This window comes from Orycteropus afer, unplaced genomic scaffold (assembly GCF_000298275.1).
Source record: "Orycteropus afer afer isolate SDZICR_OR568_19922 unplaced genomic scaffold, OryAfe1.0 scaffold00113, whole genome shotgun sequence".
NCBI classification, from domain to species: Eukaryota; Metazoa; Chordata; class Mammalia; order Tubulidentata; family Orycteropodidae; genus Orycteropus; species Orycteropus afer.
This window is the reverse complement of record NW_006921700.1, coordinates 2,011,181-2,027,839: the sequence shown is the minus strand read 5'-3', so window position 1 is coordinate 2,027,839 and position 16,659 is coordinate 2,011,181. Positions and strand designations below refer to the sequence as shown.

The 16,659-nt window shown below is 40.9% G+C and overlaps 1 protein-coding gene across 1 annotated transcript in view; it reads left to right on the top strand.

Annotated features, from left to right (window-relative positions):
• Positions 1-15,870, top strand: part of SKA1 (spindle and kinetochore associated complex subunit 1) — a 25,743-nt gene extending 9,873 nt beyond the window's left edge. Inside the window, exons 4-6 of the mRNA XM_007943814.2 lie at positions 4,285-4,419; positions 14,177-14,346; positions 15,722-15,870. Of these exons, the coding sequence (XP_007942005.1) occupies positions 4,285-4,419; positions 14,177-14,346; positions 15,722-15,870 (454 nt within the window). The remainder of the gene's footprint in view (positions 1-4,284; positions 4,420-14,176; positions 14,347-15,721) is intronic.
• Positions 15,871-16,659: the final 789 nt, after the last annotated feature.

The following is a 16,659-nucleotide window of genomic DNA, read 5'->3' as shown; positions in this document are numbered from 1 at the left end:
TATCTTCTGTGTCTGTGTTAATTGGTTTCCCTTTTCTTTGTTGAAGAGGGTCTGTGCAATCCTTCTGCCTAGTCCGCCATCTTGCCCCGCCTCTTGCATTACAGGATCTTGAGCAGTATCCTTGGTTTCTAGCCAGTAGATGCCGGCAGCACCTCCCTCCAGTTGTGACAATGAAAAATGTCTCTAGACATTGTACATGTCCTCTGGGGGAAAAAATCCCCCCTATTCCTTCAGAGCCACAGCCCACTGCTTTAGAGTAAAAATAGCTTTCCTGTCCTTAAAACAGCCAAAGCAACAGAAAACTTAGCTGTTTTCCTTCTCTGTCTGTTCACTGATAGTATGTTTGCTGCCTCCCCTTTCTTCTCCTGTTCCCCCCCCCCCAAAAAAAAACACATAGCTATAGGGTTTCCAAGGCTGTCAGTCTTTACAGAAGTAGACCACGACATCTTTCTCCCACAGTATGGCTGGTGGGTTAAAACGACTGACCTTTCAGTTAACAGCTGAGTACTTTAACTACCACCAGGCCCTCCCTTTTCTCCCAGAGCCCCTAAATCCTACCTTTGGCTTCCATTACCATCACTCTTGTGAAGCTAATTGCTTGAAGGTCCCAAAGTGGTCAGAGGATCCCTCTTAAGCACTGGCTGTACTTTTCAGATTTGATTGTGCTGTTCCACCCTGTTTGAAATTCTGGTTTCTGCACTACTGCCATACTTTCTTCACTGTATCTGACATCTCTGACTTGGCTGCCTCATTTTCCTCTGTGCTCCCTTAAATTATAGGTGTGTCCTAAAACTCTCATTCCCTATACTTACCTAACACTGCTGCAGATGCTCTTATGTGGCCTGGCATCTAGTTCTGCTGTCTTAATTGCCTACTGGCAATCTCATGAATGAGTGTCTTCTCTTCCAACTTGGCATACCCATGACTGAGCTCCCTGGCTCCCCTGTTAGCCAGTCATGCATACCTACTGCTCCCATCCTCCATCATCCAGGTGGGAACCTGACTTCTTCAACCTACCTCACTCACCTTGGCCCCCAGCTACCCTGATGCCCCTGTGGCATTTTGTCTCTTCATGTCCTCCCTTCCTTTCCTGATGACAAAGATCCATCATCTTTGTCTCTATAATTTGGTGATGGCTGTGTTCTTTCTTTCTAGTATTCTTCCTCTCTCACCTCTCTAAACCTCTGCCACCAAAAATTATATTTCTTTAGGGTGGACGTATATTTTGGTTTGTTAATTTCAACAATCCATGGCTGATTTAATTTTTTAAAATTTTGAAATGTATCATGTATACAGAAAAGAGATGCAAGTGCTACTTGTACAAATTAAAGAATGATAAACACACTTGTACCTGCCACCCAGGTTATTAAATAGGACGTTACCAGTATCTGAAAACACCTCTTCTGATGCAGCGCTTCCTCTGGGGGTCAGTATAATGGCACTCACAGTAACCTTGCCTTGGCGTAGCTTTAGGAATCCTGAGTCGTGCGAACAGTTAAGCCCTTGTGAAAGGGTGGGCGGATCAGTAGTATGGGGAGTAGTAATAGCATCAGAACCTGTCTAACTGCAGGGTGGATAGTGGCCAGGATCAGCCAAAACTGATTCCCATGAGGTAGAGGTCAAACACCTCTACTCCCCAACCTTTTTACAAATTCTGACACCATCCATCTCTCCCATGGCACTCTTTACTTCTGTTCTGGGTTCGATAATCCATTGCAATGCCCACATAGAACTCAGACCACACTTACAGTGAAGTGGTCTATTAAGGAACAGGGTTCAACTCAGGAACAGGAAGTATGTAGGCAAAGTCTCCCTTCTTAACTTCAAGACTGCTCTCGGAGCTCCTCTCAACTGTGTAGGCCTCCTCGGCTCCCTGAGGACAGGGTCCTCTTGGCCTCCTCGGGACAGGCTCTTCTTGGTCCTGCCATCTGTCACCACCGGCTCTGCTGCTGGGCACCCTCTGGGCTTGTCTCTGCTAGTTCTGCTGCTGGGCACCTTCTGGGCCTCTGTCTTCAGTGTTAAGCCCTTGACTAGTGTTATAGCTTGTTTAGAAGATTCCTTGCCTCTTTCAGGGAACTCTGATAGCATAGTGCCTAAGGCATTTGACCGCTAACCAGCAGGCTGGCTGTTGAAACCCACCAGCCACTCCTCAGAAGGAAGATCGGGCAATCTATTTCCATAGTAATACTACCTTGGAAACCCAAGGAGGGGTCACTATGAGTAGAAATCTACTCAATGGGTTTTTTGGTTTGTTAATTTCAAGGCAAGGCACTCCCACTAGATGCACGAATTGACCAATCCTATTTCGGTTCTTAGGATGCAGATGTTTCATTTGCATGGAGCAGCTGGGCTATAACTCACCTCATTTGCATAGCCTATTGACCATTCCCTGCAAGTTGCACACCAAACACAGGGCAGGCTGCAGCCCAGGACCAGACAAAAAGTTTCAAAACCAAGTTGTTTCCAGTTTACCCAGGATATGTCAGTCAGCCTGGACAAAAGTATCAAACCCTCTGGGGTTGAAAACTCCTCAACATAAATCCTTAGGATTTAGGGAAGAAAAAGTCTCAAGCTGTTTTTCCAAAGAACAAAGGCAAAAGTCCACAAGAAGGAGCTCACTTCACCACAGTAGTAGACTGTTAGCCACGAGGTTGGTGGTGCAGACCCCCCCAGAGGCCCCTCAGATGACAGACCTGGTGATCTGTTAACAAAAGATGGCAGCCTTGACATTGAAAACCCCGTAGAGCAGTTGTACTCTGCACACGCAGGGTCACCATGAATTGGAATTGACTCGATGGTAACGGGTTTGGTTTTGGTTTTGTGTTTCCGTAAACAATATGTTGTTCCATTGTGAGAACATGAAAGGCCAGCACAAACCTTTCTTTGTAGGAAAAGAGTCATAGTATCAGCGATGGGTGAGGGCCCCCAGAAGAAAACTCACCAGAGTCCTGCACATAATCTGGCTTCTGCATAACCTTGGGATTTTTCCTGCAAGAGTAGAAATTATTCATGAGTAAATACTAGGAAACAGATCTGATAAGATATCATCAATGGGTTGGACATTGGATATCCAGCAGGAATGTATGGCTAGGTGAATAGGAGGAATTTTCTTCTAGGTTCACCATGACGAGCTCTGGTGATGCAGTGCCCAAGGCATTCAGCTGCTAACCAAAAGGTTGGCAGTTCAAACCCACTAGCCACTCCGCAGGCTAAAGATGATGCAGTCTTCTTCAGTAAACATTTACAGCTTTGGGAACACTATGGGGCATTTCTACTCTGTCCTATAGGATTACTATGGGTTGCAACCAACTCGTTGGCAGTGGGTTTTGGGTTTGGCACTTACTATAGCCTAGCTTTCAGGTTGAAATTATGCTTTCAGCTGATACACATAGCAGGGCCTGAAGGGGAAATCAATAGCTTACTTAGCAGGAATCAGCCAGGCTCCCACAGAGTCTGTCCTCCTGTTAGGATTCATATTGGGATAATGAGACTATAACATTGGACACCTTTATCATGACAGCTGTCTCCTGAGTCAGGCCTGGTTGTCCTCTGTGTTGCTTAGCTCTCATCTTGGTGTCTCACTTCCCTGCCCTCCTGGGAATTTCCTTCATTTGCTCCTGTGTTGGATCTGCTCTTTCCTGTATCCCATGTATTTTTTCTTGGAACCTTAAACCAATATGACTTGACTTGATGCTGGCAAAGGCTCTGTTCCTCCCTTGTTGTTAAATAGTCTAGAAGCTAAAGCTATGTCTAGACTCCATTTGTAAATGGGACAGATGCTCATAGTAGGGTTTTCACTGGCTCCAAAAGTTTTACAGGACCAAAAGGGTGACCCATGCTCATCACTGACAACTAAAAGACTCTGCAACAGGCAGGGACTGGCACCAACCAAAAGGATAAGTTGGAAGAAACAGAACCTTAAGATAATTGGTATTTCCATATTCAGAAACAAGTCAGGAACAGAAGCTGTTAAGGGGTTTAGAGAGGCTCAGGTCTGCACACGGTGACTTTGTGGAGCCAGTGGGACATCTGATGAAGATGTCTAGCGTATGGACCACATAAATCAAGTAGAGCTGTATTACTAAGGATCCAGGGACTTAATTTTTCAACATTCTTGTCATTATTTAGATCTGCATGAACAATTGGGATGAAAAGATGTGGGTTACAAAATTGTTACAACAGGGTGAAGCATGTTTAATATGGATTATTTTCAGCTGGGAAAAACTTTTCAGTTTGAGGCTTAATTCTGATGATTGCTTGTACGTGTGTGTGTCTATTCTGTAGTGCTAAGGGGTCGGATCTTAACCCTGAAGAACCAGGCAACGTAGAACCTGCACCCATAAATAAGGCCCCAAAAGGACAAAAAAATATTAAGGAAATTCCATTTATAACTTCTGACGAGTTTAATGGTATCCCTGCGTAAGTAGGACAAATTTTAAGGTTTAACTATGTCTTAAATTATCAGTGTACATGATTGTTTAAATTATAAAGTTTGTTTATATTAACTAATGTGCTGTGTTCAAATTTTGATCTTTTCTAAAACAGTGTCACAATAAATCTTTTTTTTTTTTTCCCCGATTTGGGTGAAAGTTTACAGAGCAAATTCATTTTTCATACAGCAGTTCGTACACATTTTGTTTCATGACATTGACTGCAGTTCCCCACAGTGTAACAGCTCTTCTCACTTCCTCCCTGTAGTTACCACTTCCCTGTGTCCTTCTTTCCTATGCATTCCTGCTCCCTGAGCTAGCTGCCTTTCGGTTCTCTCATAATTGATCCTTCTAAAGAGTGTATCTACCTAATGTAAATGTTTACCCTGTATGCCTGACTGTTGTTTGGCTGGAAGCCACAGGAGTGAGTTTCATTCCAGGCCTGAAGGGACTAGTGGCAGTAGTCTTGGGTGTCTCACCAGGCTCCATAAGACCAGTAATGTGGTCTTTTTTAATGATTTTTGAGTTATGTTCCACATTGTTTTTCTCCCACTCTATCCAGGATCTCCTGAACTGATCCCATTCCAAATGGTTGACAGTGGTAGCTGGGCACCATGTAGTTCTTCTGGTCTCATGGGCATATAGGCTGAAATTCACATGGTCCACTAGTCCCTTGGACTAATTGTTTCCATGTGTCTTTTGTTTTTTCATTCTTCTTTGCTCTGGAAGAGGAGAGACCCATTGTTGCATCTAGATGCTGTGAAAATCTTTTCTTAAAGATACTTTAAATCATATCTTTTATTTAATTATAAAAACTTCTTTTCATAGCATCATCTGGTGATATAACAGTTCATTGCTTAAGATCTTTCCAGGATCCTTTTGTGTGTGATACCGTTTTATTCAGTTATATTTTAGAAGTAGCCTTCGTTTTGTAGTAATTTTAGGAATTTGAGTGTGTGGTACAGATTTGAGAATTAGAATGGAGAATACTGTGTTTGTTAAGCTTTTATTTTTCCCTTAACTTGTACCACATACTAGTCTGAGTCTGTGCTCCATTCCAGGCCCTGGGTCACTGAGGAGAATATAGGGTGAGTAAGGCAATCTACCTCCCTCCGAAGAAGGTCTCCTTTAATTTTTCCAAAAACAAGTTTTCACAGATGACACTAATGAGGACTCAATTATGGAAATCCATGTTTTAAAGTTCTCATAATTCCAGGGCTTTGCTTTTTTATTGTTTCTTAAAACTTATTTATTATATTTCTTGTTACTTTTTTATTATACAAATAATGCATGTTGTGAGAAAATAAATGTTTATTATCAGAAAAAAACCTTATCTGTAATTCTGCCATTCAGATAAGATGGGGTATTTATTTCTAGATACTGTTTAATTACACATATATAACAGGCATTTCTGGTTGTGTAATGTTACAGCATTGTAGTTATACTGTAAGTACAATGATACCCACTCCTCACTTGTCGACATGGTTAGGTTCCAAAAACCAGATCGTCGTGTGAAATCAGTGTTATGCAGGATTTGGGGTCTATGCCGCATCTTTAGTGCCATTGTCCTCCCATCCCCACCCCAGGTGCTCACTGCCTGTCCGGCCCCCTCGGTGCATCTTGGGATGCATAGCGTGGTGACCCCATGGGGGTTGAGGGTGGTGATGGCTGGTGGTGGTGGTAGTGGTTAGGTGTAGCCTGCCACCTCCTGGCATCCACCCTGGGCAGGGATCCTACTTTTCTTCCATCCATCCCAGCCCTGCAGCCCCAAATAGCCCTTCCCATCTCTCTCCACCGACCTCCCTGGCACTATTGGGCCCTTGCCCAGCCTCCTTCTTTCTACCTGTGACTTCATATCATCCCACCATCACCCTGCACCCTCCCTGGCTGGCCCAAGACCTTGTGGGCAAATAGAGAAGGCATCCCCTGGCTGGTAGGTCGCCATCCCTCATATGGCCTCCAGTGTATTGTTTGGGGTGGTCTGCAGAGGACACCCTTGGCTGACTATGCCCTGGGCCCCATATATGGTCTGGACCATTGGAGACGCCACATGAGAATTTTTTCAAAGTTGTTAAAATGGGAAATGTTGGTTAACGAGACAGTCGATAAGTGAGGAGTAGAGGTACATTCTTTTTCTTCAAGAACATTTTTCCATCATTAAGTATTATTGAAAGTTTGTATTTTAATAGTGGTACAATATTTCATCATGTGACCGTAATATAACTTATTTGAGTATTCCTTTTTTAAGTATTTGGATTGACTTTATTATTATAAATAATGATAAAGTAAAATGTCTTTTAGAAAAGTCTATTTTGCAGTTTCTTATTTCCTTGGAATAGAGTCCTATGAGGTGAATTCTTGTGGAAAAGGAATGATTATTTTCTAAAAAAGTTGCCCATACCAACTTTTTTTTTTTTTTAATAGTCTTTATTTTTATCACTGAATAATAAAATTCCATTGCATGGATATACCAAAGTTTTGTTTCTCCATTTACCTGTTGAAGGCGATCTTGGTTGCTTCCAGCTTTGGGGCAGTTATGCATAAAGCTGCCATAAATATTTGTGTGCAGGTTTTTGTGTGGACATATATTTTCAACTCCTTTGGGTAAATACCTAGGTGTGTGATTGCTGGGTCATATGGTAAGACTTTTTAGCTTTGTAAGAAATTGTAAGAAATTCCAAAGTGGCTGCACCATTTTACATTCCCACCAGTGATGAACGCAAGTTCCTTGTTGCTTCACTTCCTCATCAGCTTTTGATATTATCAGTTTAAGTTTTAGCCACTCTGACTGCTAACCAGAAGATTGGAGGTTCAAACCTACCAGCCACTCTGCAGAAGGAAAACAGGGCAATCTACTTCTTTAAAGATTTACCACCTCAGAAACCCAATGCAGGGTCACTGTGAGTTGGAATTGACTTCATGGCATGGGTTTGGTTTTGGTTTTTTTTGGTAGGTATGTAGTGGTATCTCGTTGTTTTATTTTGTATTTCCCTAATGACATTCCAAAAGATAATGATGAGCAGATTTTCATATGCTTATTTGCCATCTTTTATCTTCTTTCAGGAGGTTATCTATTCACATCTTTTGCCCATATTTTAATAGGGTTGTTTGTTTTACTATTGTTTAGTTTTAAGAGTTGTTTGTATATTTTCAATACAAGTCCTTTATCAGATAGGTGTTTTGCAAATATTTTCTCCCAGTCTGTGGCTTGTCTTTTCATTTTCTTAGCAATGTCTTTTGTACAGCAAAAGTTTTTAATAAAGTCCAGTTTTATTAAAAATTTTCTTTTATAGATCATGCTTTGGTGTTGTATCAAAAACTCATCAGCAAACTCAAGGTCACCTAGATTTTTCTCCTATTTTGTCTGCTAGAAGTTTTATAGTTTTACATTTTACATTTAAGTCTAGGATCCATTTTGAGGTAATTCTTATAACAGGTGCCTTTCTTTTGTATGTGAGTGTCCAGTTATTCCAGCACCATTTGTTGAAAAGATTACCCTTTTTCTATTGAATTGCTTCATTCCTTTGTCAAAGATCGGTTACCATATTTATATGGGTCTATTTCTTGGCTCTATTGTGTTCTGTTGGTCTAGTTGACTATTCTTTAGCTAGTCCCAGGCTATCTTTATTGTTGTAGTTTTATAGTAAATCGTGATGTCAGGTAGTGTCTGTCCTCTGACTTAGTTCTTCTTCAGTATTGTGTTTGAGTACTGAATCATACAAACTTTAGAATCAGTTTGTCATTATCCACAAAACAACTTGCTAGGATTTTGATTGGGATTGTGTTCAATCTATCATGTTGGGAAGAACTGGCATCTTAACACTATTGAATCTTCCAGGAATATGGATATTCATTTATTTAGGTCTTTGATTTGTTTCATCAGGGTTTTACAGTTTTCTTCATGAAGATCTTATACATAAACGGTGTGCTTTTTATTTAAAATTCCAATGTCCATTGCTGATATATAGGAAAGCAATTGGCTTTTGTTTTGTATATTAATCTTGTATCCTGCAAGCTTGCTGTAATTGCTCATTTATTCCAGGATTTTTTGGATCACATTTTAGAGATTTTTTTATATAGCCAATCATGCCATCTGTAAACAAAGAATGTTTTATTTCTCCTTTCCCAATCTGTATACCTTTCATTTCCTTTGCGTGTCTTGTTGCATTAGCTAAGGCTTCTAGTATGATATTGAATAGTAGAGGTGAGAGGGGACATCCTTGCCTTGTTCCTGATCTTAGGGGAAAAGCATCTAGTTTTTCACTATTAAATATGATGTTAGCTGCATGTTGTTGTTAGATGTACTTTATCAAGTTCAGGAAGTTCTCTTCTATTCCTAGTTTGCTGAGAGTTTGTGGGTTTTTTTTTTTTTTTTATCATGAATAGGGACTGTGTTTTGTCAAATGCTTTTCCTGCATTTGGTGGGAAGTTTGGTCTTTTTAGAGTTTATTCATCTGTTGATGAACATACAACTTCTTCCTACTTTTTGGCTATTGTGACTAGTGGTGCAGTGGACAATGGCATACACATGTCTGTTTGTGTTGCTGCTTTCAAGTCTTTGGGTATATGTTGTTGTTGTTATGTGCTGTCGAGTCAGACCTGACTCATAGTGACCCCTCCTTAGGTTTCCAAGGCAGTATCACTACGGAAGTAGATTGCCCAACCTTTCTTCCGAAGAGTGGCTGGTGAGTTTGAACCGCGAGCCTTCTGGTTAGCAATCAAGTGCCTTAGGCACTATGCTACCAGAGCTCCCTTTGGGTATATACTAGGAGTGGAATTGCTGGGTCATATGGTAGTTCTTTAACTTTTTGAGGAACTGCTAAACTGTTTTCCATGGTTGTATCATTTTGCATTCTCACCAGCAATAGATAAGGGTTATCCCACAAATTTTGATAAGTTGTATTTTCATTTTCCTTCACTTTAAAATATTTTTAAATTTCTCTTGATAAGACTTCCTTGACCCATGTATTATTTAGAAGTATATTATTTAATCTGCAAATATTTTGGGATTTTCTAGTTAATTTTCTGTTACTGATTTCTAGTTTAATTCCACTGCAGTCTGAAAGCACTTTATATGATTTATATTCTTTTATATTTGATAAAGTATGATTTATGGCCCAGAATGTGGTCAGTCTTTGTGAACGTTCCATGTGAGCTTGAGAAGAATGTGTCTTCTACTATTGTTGGATGAAGTATTCTATAAATGTCAGTTAGACCCTGTTGATTGATGTGGTGTTCAGTTCAACTGTATCCTTACTGATTTTCTGCCTGCTTCATCTGTCATTTACTGAGGTAGGGGTGTTGAAGTTTCTAACTATAGTAGGATTTGTCTATTTCCCCTTGCAGTTCTATCCCTTTTGCTTTATGTATTTTGACATTTTCTTGTTAGGTACATACACACAGCAACCCCTCCGTGGGTTTCGGAGGCATTACCACTACAGAAGTAGACACATAGGGGTAGTTATATCCCCTTGGAGACTTGGCCCCTTTATCATTTACTGAATGCCTTTCTTTATGCATGATAATTTTCCTTTTTCTAATTTCTGCTTTGTCTGAAATTAATACATATACTGCAGCTTTCTTTTGATTAATTTTACAATGGTATATCTTTCTTCATCCTTTTATTTTTAACTTACCAGAGTCTATATTTAAAGTAGGTTTCTTGAAGCATACAGTTGCATCTTACTTTTTTAAGCACTGTTTTTTAATTGGTATATTTAGATCATTACATTTAAAGTGATTATAGTTGGTTTAATACCTACCAAGTTTACAACTCTTTCTACTTGTTCTTTGTTTCTTTTTTTAATCTCTTTTTCTGCCTTACCTAGTACAAAAAAAAACATGGAGGCCACATCTTCTGACCTCCTCTAATCACACAAGAGGAAGACAGAATCACTATCAGTAACCCAAGGCCTATTACTTACTGCAAGGCCAGACAAGCTGCTGCCTCTAACCCTCTCACCAACCGTTCCTCCCAAAGCACCCATCACCTCTCTCCTGGGTTCGATAATTCAATGCAGTGGCCACACAGAACTCACAGGTTATGGGATTTATTAGGGAAGCACCCAGCTACAATTCAAGTTCAGGAAAAACAGTCTTTCTTCCAGCCCACCATCCCTCAGCCAACAGTCTCTCAGTCTCTCTCCCAGCAGAGCGTGTCCCTCGGTGTCTCACTCAGCAGTGTGTGTCTCTTGTGTCTCTTTCCCAGCAGTGCGTATCTCTTTCAGCAGCACATCTTCCTCAACTAGCAGTCAGAGAGAGTTCTGCCTCTAGGAGGCCTCCTTTTGAGCCTGGCAGAGTGGCCAAACTAGCCAATCATAGCATCAGAACTCTAAGCACCTGAGAGAGAGTGGGAACCTCCCAGAACACTATTTTGTGCCACTCCCAACAGAAATACTCCAGGTGGACAACTTTAGCAATCAGGAGCTCCTCATTTGCTCATAGCAAATCCCACCTTGGAGTTTCCAAAGACTTACAGGTAGAAAAGCCACACTAAGTAATTTACTACACTGCACCTGGTATTAACTGGACATTTTATATAATTGTATTTCTCTCCTCTCTTACACATCAATTATACTTCTTTGAAACATTTTTAGTGGTTGCCTGTGGTGGTTATGTTTGTGTGTCAACTTGGCTGGGCCTGGTTGAGTGGCTGGGCAGCTGGATGTAGTATTCCCCATGATGACACTGGTAATCAACTCCATGGTGGAATCTACTGTGAGCAGCTGAGTAGCTGCCTTTGGGTATGTGGTCTGCTTTCTGTATATAAGGAGAAGTTTTAAGAATGGTCTCCAGCCTATGGCACGCTTGGACCCTGCATGTAGCCGTGTCGTTGCTCAGCAGCCTGCTATGCTCTGCCGACCTTGGGACTTACAATGGATCTAAGTTAATGGCCTGCTGTGTGGTTTGGTAACATCGGGACTGTGCCTTTTTACTTGGGGTTTCTCAACAGCCAGCAGCTGTCTGAGTGAAGAAATGCTTCTAGCTCCAGTGGGCTGGGAGCAGGAGGCATAGCTGGACCCCAAGGTTGAGGGGCTTTCACCCAGCCCCTAAAGCCTGGGACTTTGAACTTGGACTTAAAGCCTCCAAATTGTAAGAGTAAACTTCTGTTTGTTAAGGCCTTCCCATTCGTGGTATACTCTTGTCAGAGCGGCACTAGATAACCAGAACATTGCCCCAGAATTAGAAAGTGGACTAATATAAGTCCACTTTCATGTAACACTATCCCACTTCATGGGTCCTGCAGGATCTTATAGCACAGTATTCCCAATTCTCCCTCCCATCCCTTATAACATTGCTGTCACTCATTTAACTCATCCAATCTTCCATGTCATGTACTTTCTCCATTAGAGTCCTCAACATATTAACCATAGTGATTTGAAATTACTAGTTTAATGCTTCCAAAATCTGCCATATCTGAGTCTCATTCTGATGCTTGCCTTGTCTCTTCAGACTGTTTTCTCTTGCTGTTCAGCGTGCTTTCTAAGTTGTTCCAAGCTGGACATGACATATTTGATCTCAGTATGAGATCGGAAGTTGATAGACCTTTGGTGTGAGGTTTTATGTTCATTTGGCCAAAAGCTGGGCAGTGTTTAAATCTGTAGGTATCCCTGTTGTCGCTTTTGTCTTTGTGATTTCTTGGAAACTTCTCACATACATTCTTTATCTTGCATCTCTCTCAGTTGTAATCCACTATTATACTGGACACTTGTTGATATCTATAATCTTATCATTAAATCTCAGTTTTTTAAGTGGGCCTGAGACCCTGGGTCTTGACTTTCAGAAGTATTTCTGAGACAGCTCTGGTAGCCTAGTGCCTAATGCATTTGACTGCTAACCAGAAGGCTGGCGGTTCAAATCCACCAGCCACTCAGAAGGAAGGTTGAGCAATCTACTTCTTTAGTGATGTTGTTGTTGTTGTTGTGTGCCGTCGAGTCGGACCCGACTCATAGCGACCCCTCCTTGGGTTTCCTAGGCAGTATCACTACAGAAGTAGATTGTCCAACCTTCCTTCCGAGGAATGGCTGGTGGCTTTGAACCGCCAGCCTTCTGCCTCAGAAACCCAAGGAGGGGTCGCTATGAGTCGGATACGACTCCATGGCAGTGGGGTTGGTTTGGTTTTTTAGGTGAGACAAGAAGGGTAGATTGGAGCTGATGTTGTCCAATTGTCTAGGTCAGGTAAGGCTCTGGTAAAGTAGATTCCCTTGAAGGACTGTCTTTGTTATGGAGAATAGAATTCTCTGGCTTTGGGCATATTTCAAAATGGTTGCTTTCCCACTGGACTTATTTCATAATGGTTACAGCGACCCTTCCCTGCCTGAAGCCCTAGGGGATTTTTCTCTGATCATCACCATGAGACCCTGGAGAGCTCCTGGAGGTAAGACTCAGGAAAGTTTACCCTCTCTCCCACCCAAATAAACTGGGTCCCTAGAAGTTTTCCAACTCTCAAGCTTGTCCACTGCTGCGTCTCCAGGAGTTTGTCACTACCCTTGAAGTGTCTACTAGCTCCAGTGGCTTCTGTTCCCAGTGAGCTGTGACACTCTTTAGGGTAGCAGTTTGGTATGTCCAGACCACTCACAATTAAGAGTCTGTTGTGAGTTTTTGTATTCTAAGATTCTGTGGTGATTGGAAGGATAGGCCAGATTGAAAGAGTGGAAGGTAGAGTGACAGAATTTAAAAGGAGCTAGGGAATAAAAAAGAGCTTGGCTATATTGATTCTTCTCTGACTTTGCTGCTTAAATTCAGAACCCCATCATTTCTTCTTCGCCTTAATCCTCATCGTCATTGTCTTTGTCATAGTTTTCTTCTTTGTTGTCCTTCATCTTTCCCCTCCCTTTCTTCCCTTTCCTCTCCTCCCTCTTTCTCCTCCTTCCTCCGTCCCCCCATTCTCTGAACAGGTAATAGTTTTTACAGAAAACTATTTAGATTTTTCTTTCCTTTGCTCACAAACCAAAATAAATAAAAACAACTCACTGCCATTGAGTCAAGTCTGACTCATAGTGACCCCCATTGGGTTTCCCAGGCAGTAAATCTTTATGGAAGTAGATTGCCCCATCTTCCTTCCATGGAGCAGCTGGTGGATTTGAACTGCCAACCTTCTGGTTAGTAGTCAAATGCCTTAGGCACTGTGCCACAAGAGCTGGTTCAAACCTATCAGCCACTCCGTGGAAAGAAGACTTGGCAATCTGCTTCCGTAAAGATTTATAGCCTTGCAAACCCAGTGATGGTTGCTATGAGTTGGAATCGACTGGGTGGCATTGGGTTTGGTTTGGTTCTGGTTTTGCTCACAAACATTTTTAAGCATTTAAATTCAATTTTATGTTGTTGTTAATCAACTCATTGGAATCAGAATTTGGAGCTTATTTTAAATTGTAATATTAATTGTCTATGGGTGGAAAATTGAACCCAGCTCTAATTAATGCACACAGAGATACTCAGGTAGGGCAAGCACTCATATGTTGCCAGCTCTAATTTTTCAGCTGCTGAGATATCTCAGGTTTATTTGGAAGTTGACATGAAATTGTTTTCCTAAAGGATACTATACCTTTTGTTGTTGTTGTTGTTACGTGCTATCGAGTCTGACCCGACTCATGGCGACCCCTCCTTGGGTTTCCAAGGCAGTGTCACTACAGAAGTAGATTGCCCAACCTACTGTAAAAAATCATGATACTTATGTTTTTCAAAGAAAACAATTTTGTTCGATGATTCTTTGAAAAGAAAAACTAACAATATGCTTTTTTTGATAGGTACATGAAATCTCGCTTAACCTATTGCCAAATTAATGATGTTATTAAAGAAATCAACAAGGCAGTAGCTAGTAAATATAAGATCTTACATCAACCAAAAAAGACTATGAGTTCAGTGGCCAGAAACCTGTACCACAGATTTATTGAAGAAGAAACAAAGGATACCAAAGGTAAATGATATATGTATGTGTACATGTCGCTGTTTGGCATGAAACTAAATTATGAGAAACAAAGCTAATTCTAGAAAATTCTAACCTAGGGAGAGAATTCTCAACTGTGAAGTAATTTTGCCTACAGGGGATATTTGGCAGTGTCTGGAGACATTGTTATTGTTAGATCTAGTATAGGGATGCTACTGGCATCTAGTGGGTAGAATCCAGGAATGCTGGTAAAATGTCCTACAATGCACAGGACAGCCCCACAAAAAAAAAAAAAAAAAGAATTCTCAGACCCAAAACATCAGTAGTGCCATGGCTGAGAAATACTGCCTAGATATGATCGTGGAAGGATACCTGATACTCTGTGAGTTAGACTAGTAATGATGACAGTTAGTCACACTTACATTACACTTACTTTGTGACAGATATTGTGTGCAAAGAGCTTTTAGTCCTCATAATACAGGCATACCTTGGAATTACCTCAGGTGCATTTCCATACTACCACAGTAAAGTGAGTATCACGATGAAATGAGTCACATGAATGTTTGGTTGCCCTGCACATATAAAAGCGATGTTTACACTATACTGTAGTCTGGTCAGTGTGCAAAAGCGTTACGAAAAAGTGTGAAATATTGTGAGAATTACCAAACTGTGCCACAGAGACACGAAATGAGCACTTACTGTTGGAAAAATGGCACTGATAGACTTGCTCAATTCAGGGTTGCCACAAACCTTCATTTTGTATAAAATGCAGTACGTGTGAAGTGCAATAACGTGAAGCCCAGTGAAAGAAAGTATGCTGGTGTCCTTATGAGGTAGGTACTGTTATTACTCCCATTTTGCAGACTAGGTTATGAGAGCTTAAGTGACTTGCCCAGCCATCAAGTCAAATGATAAAGCCACACTGGATTTCACGTTTTAACCACTGCACCACATTGCTTCTTGAAAAGTGTATTGCTCAAGACACACCATTAGGCAGCTAGTGAGAGAATAAGGACTACATTTCTGAAATGCTGCAGTAAACAGTATAAAGCGTCAGTTGATAGAATAATTATTTCAACAAGATAACAGTTCTCACTTTTGTTGGATAATGATAGTTAAAGTGACTAATGCCATTCATATTCCCAGTTTTAAGACATTAAAGACTCATCCTGAAAATTAACTCATCTATGGTAGCATAGTGGCTAAAGCACTTGACTGCTAACCAGAAGGCTGGCGGTTCAAACCCACCAGCCACTCCTCGGAAGGAAGGTTGGGCAATCCTACTTCCGTAGTGATACTGCCTCGGAAACCCAAGGAGGGGTCGCTATGAGTCGGGATCGACTCGACGGCACATAACAACAACAACAACAACATGAAAATTAACACTAATATCTTTTCTTTTTAGGTCATTATTTTGTAGTGGAAGCTGATATAAAGGAGTTCACGGCTTTGAAAGTTGACAAGAGGTTTCATGTGATACTGAATATTTTACGACACTGCAGGAGGCTCTCAGAGGTCCGAGGGGGAAGACTTACCCGTTATGTTATAACCTGAGGCCCTGTGATCTCTTGAACCCACCAACAGTAGGGTATAGAGACTATTCCCGTAATTATGTATAATTTCATTAGCTTTTTCATTTTCTTCTTTTGTTTGTTATAAAACTTTTATTTTGATAAAGCATATATATTTTTAAAATGTACTCCTTTTCAACAAATAGTTAAGTTCTACCATATATGCCTCTGTGCTAAGCACATGATGGAACTAAAAACGTTCATGTCTACTTTTTGTGTTTGGTGAACAATGCAGTAGACCAAGTAAGAAGGGTACAGATGTGATTATGGAAGAAACAGCGCACGAAGATGAGGTCAAGGATCTGCAGGTCCCTTGGAATTAAAGGTCATTAATGTCTAAATTCCATCGATGGCATTTCAGTCTATAGAAAAACAACCCAGAGGTTGGGCTTTGAGGCAGATTATACATGCGATTACTCTGCTGTCCCATATGTCATTAGGGAGCAGCTTACATGAAATATTTTCAGTATAAACCAATCTGTAAACTTCAACCTGTAATGAAATTGCAATGAAAGAACATTAAAATGAAAAAGATGGTAAAATAACATGTGTAAGCAGGTTGATAGTGGTCATGGGATAATGAGGAATTTAATTTCTCTTCCGCACCTGGGGAGACTGTCTGGTCTATCTTATGTCTGTGCCATCTGTTTGGTAGGCTTATTCCTGTAACAGAATAAAAATATCTCATTAGGCCCCATGGCCTGGTTTACACCATCACTGTGATGACCGCAGAGTGTTGCATATGTATTGTCAGCCTTTCTCCTAATTTTAA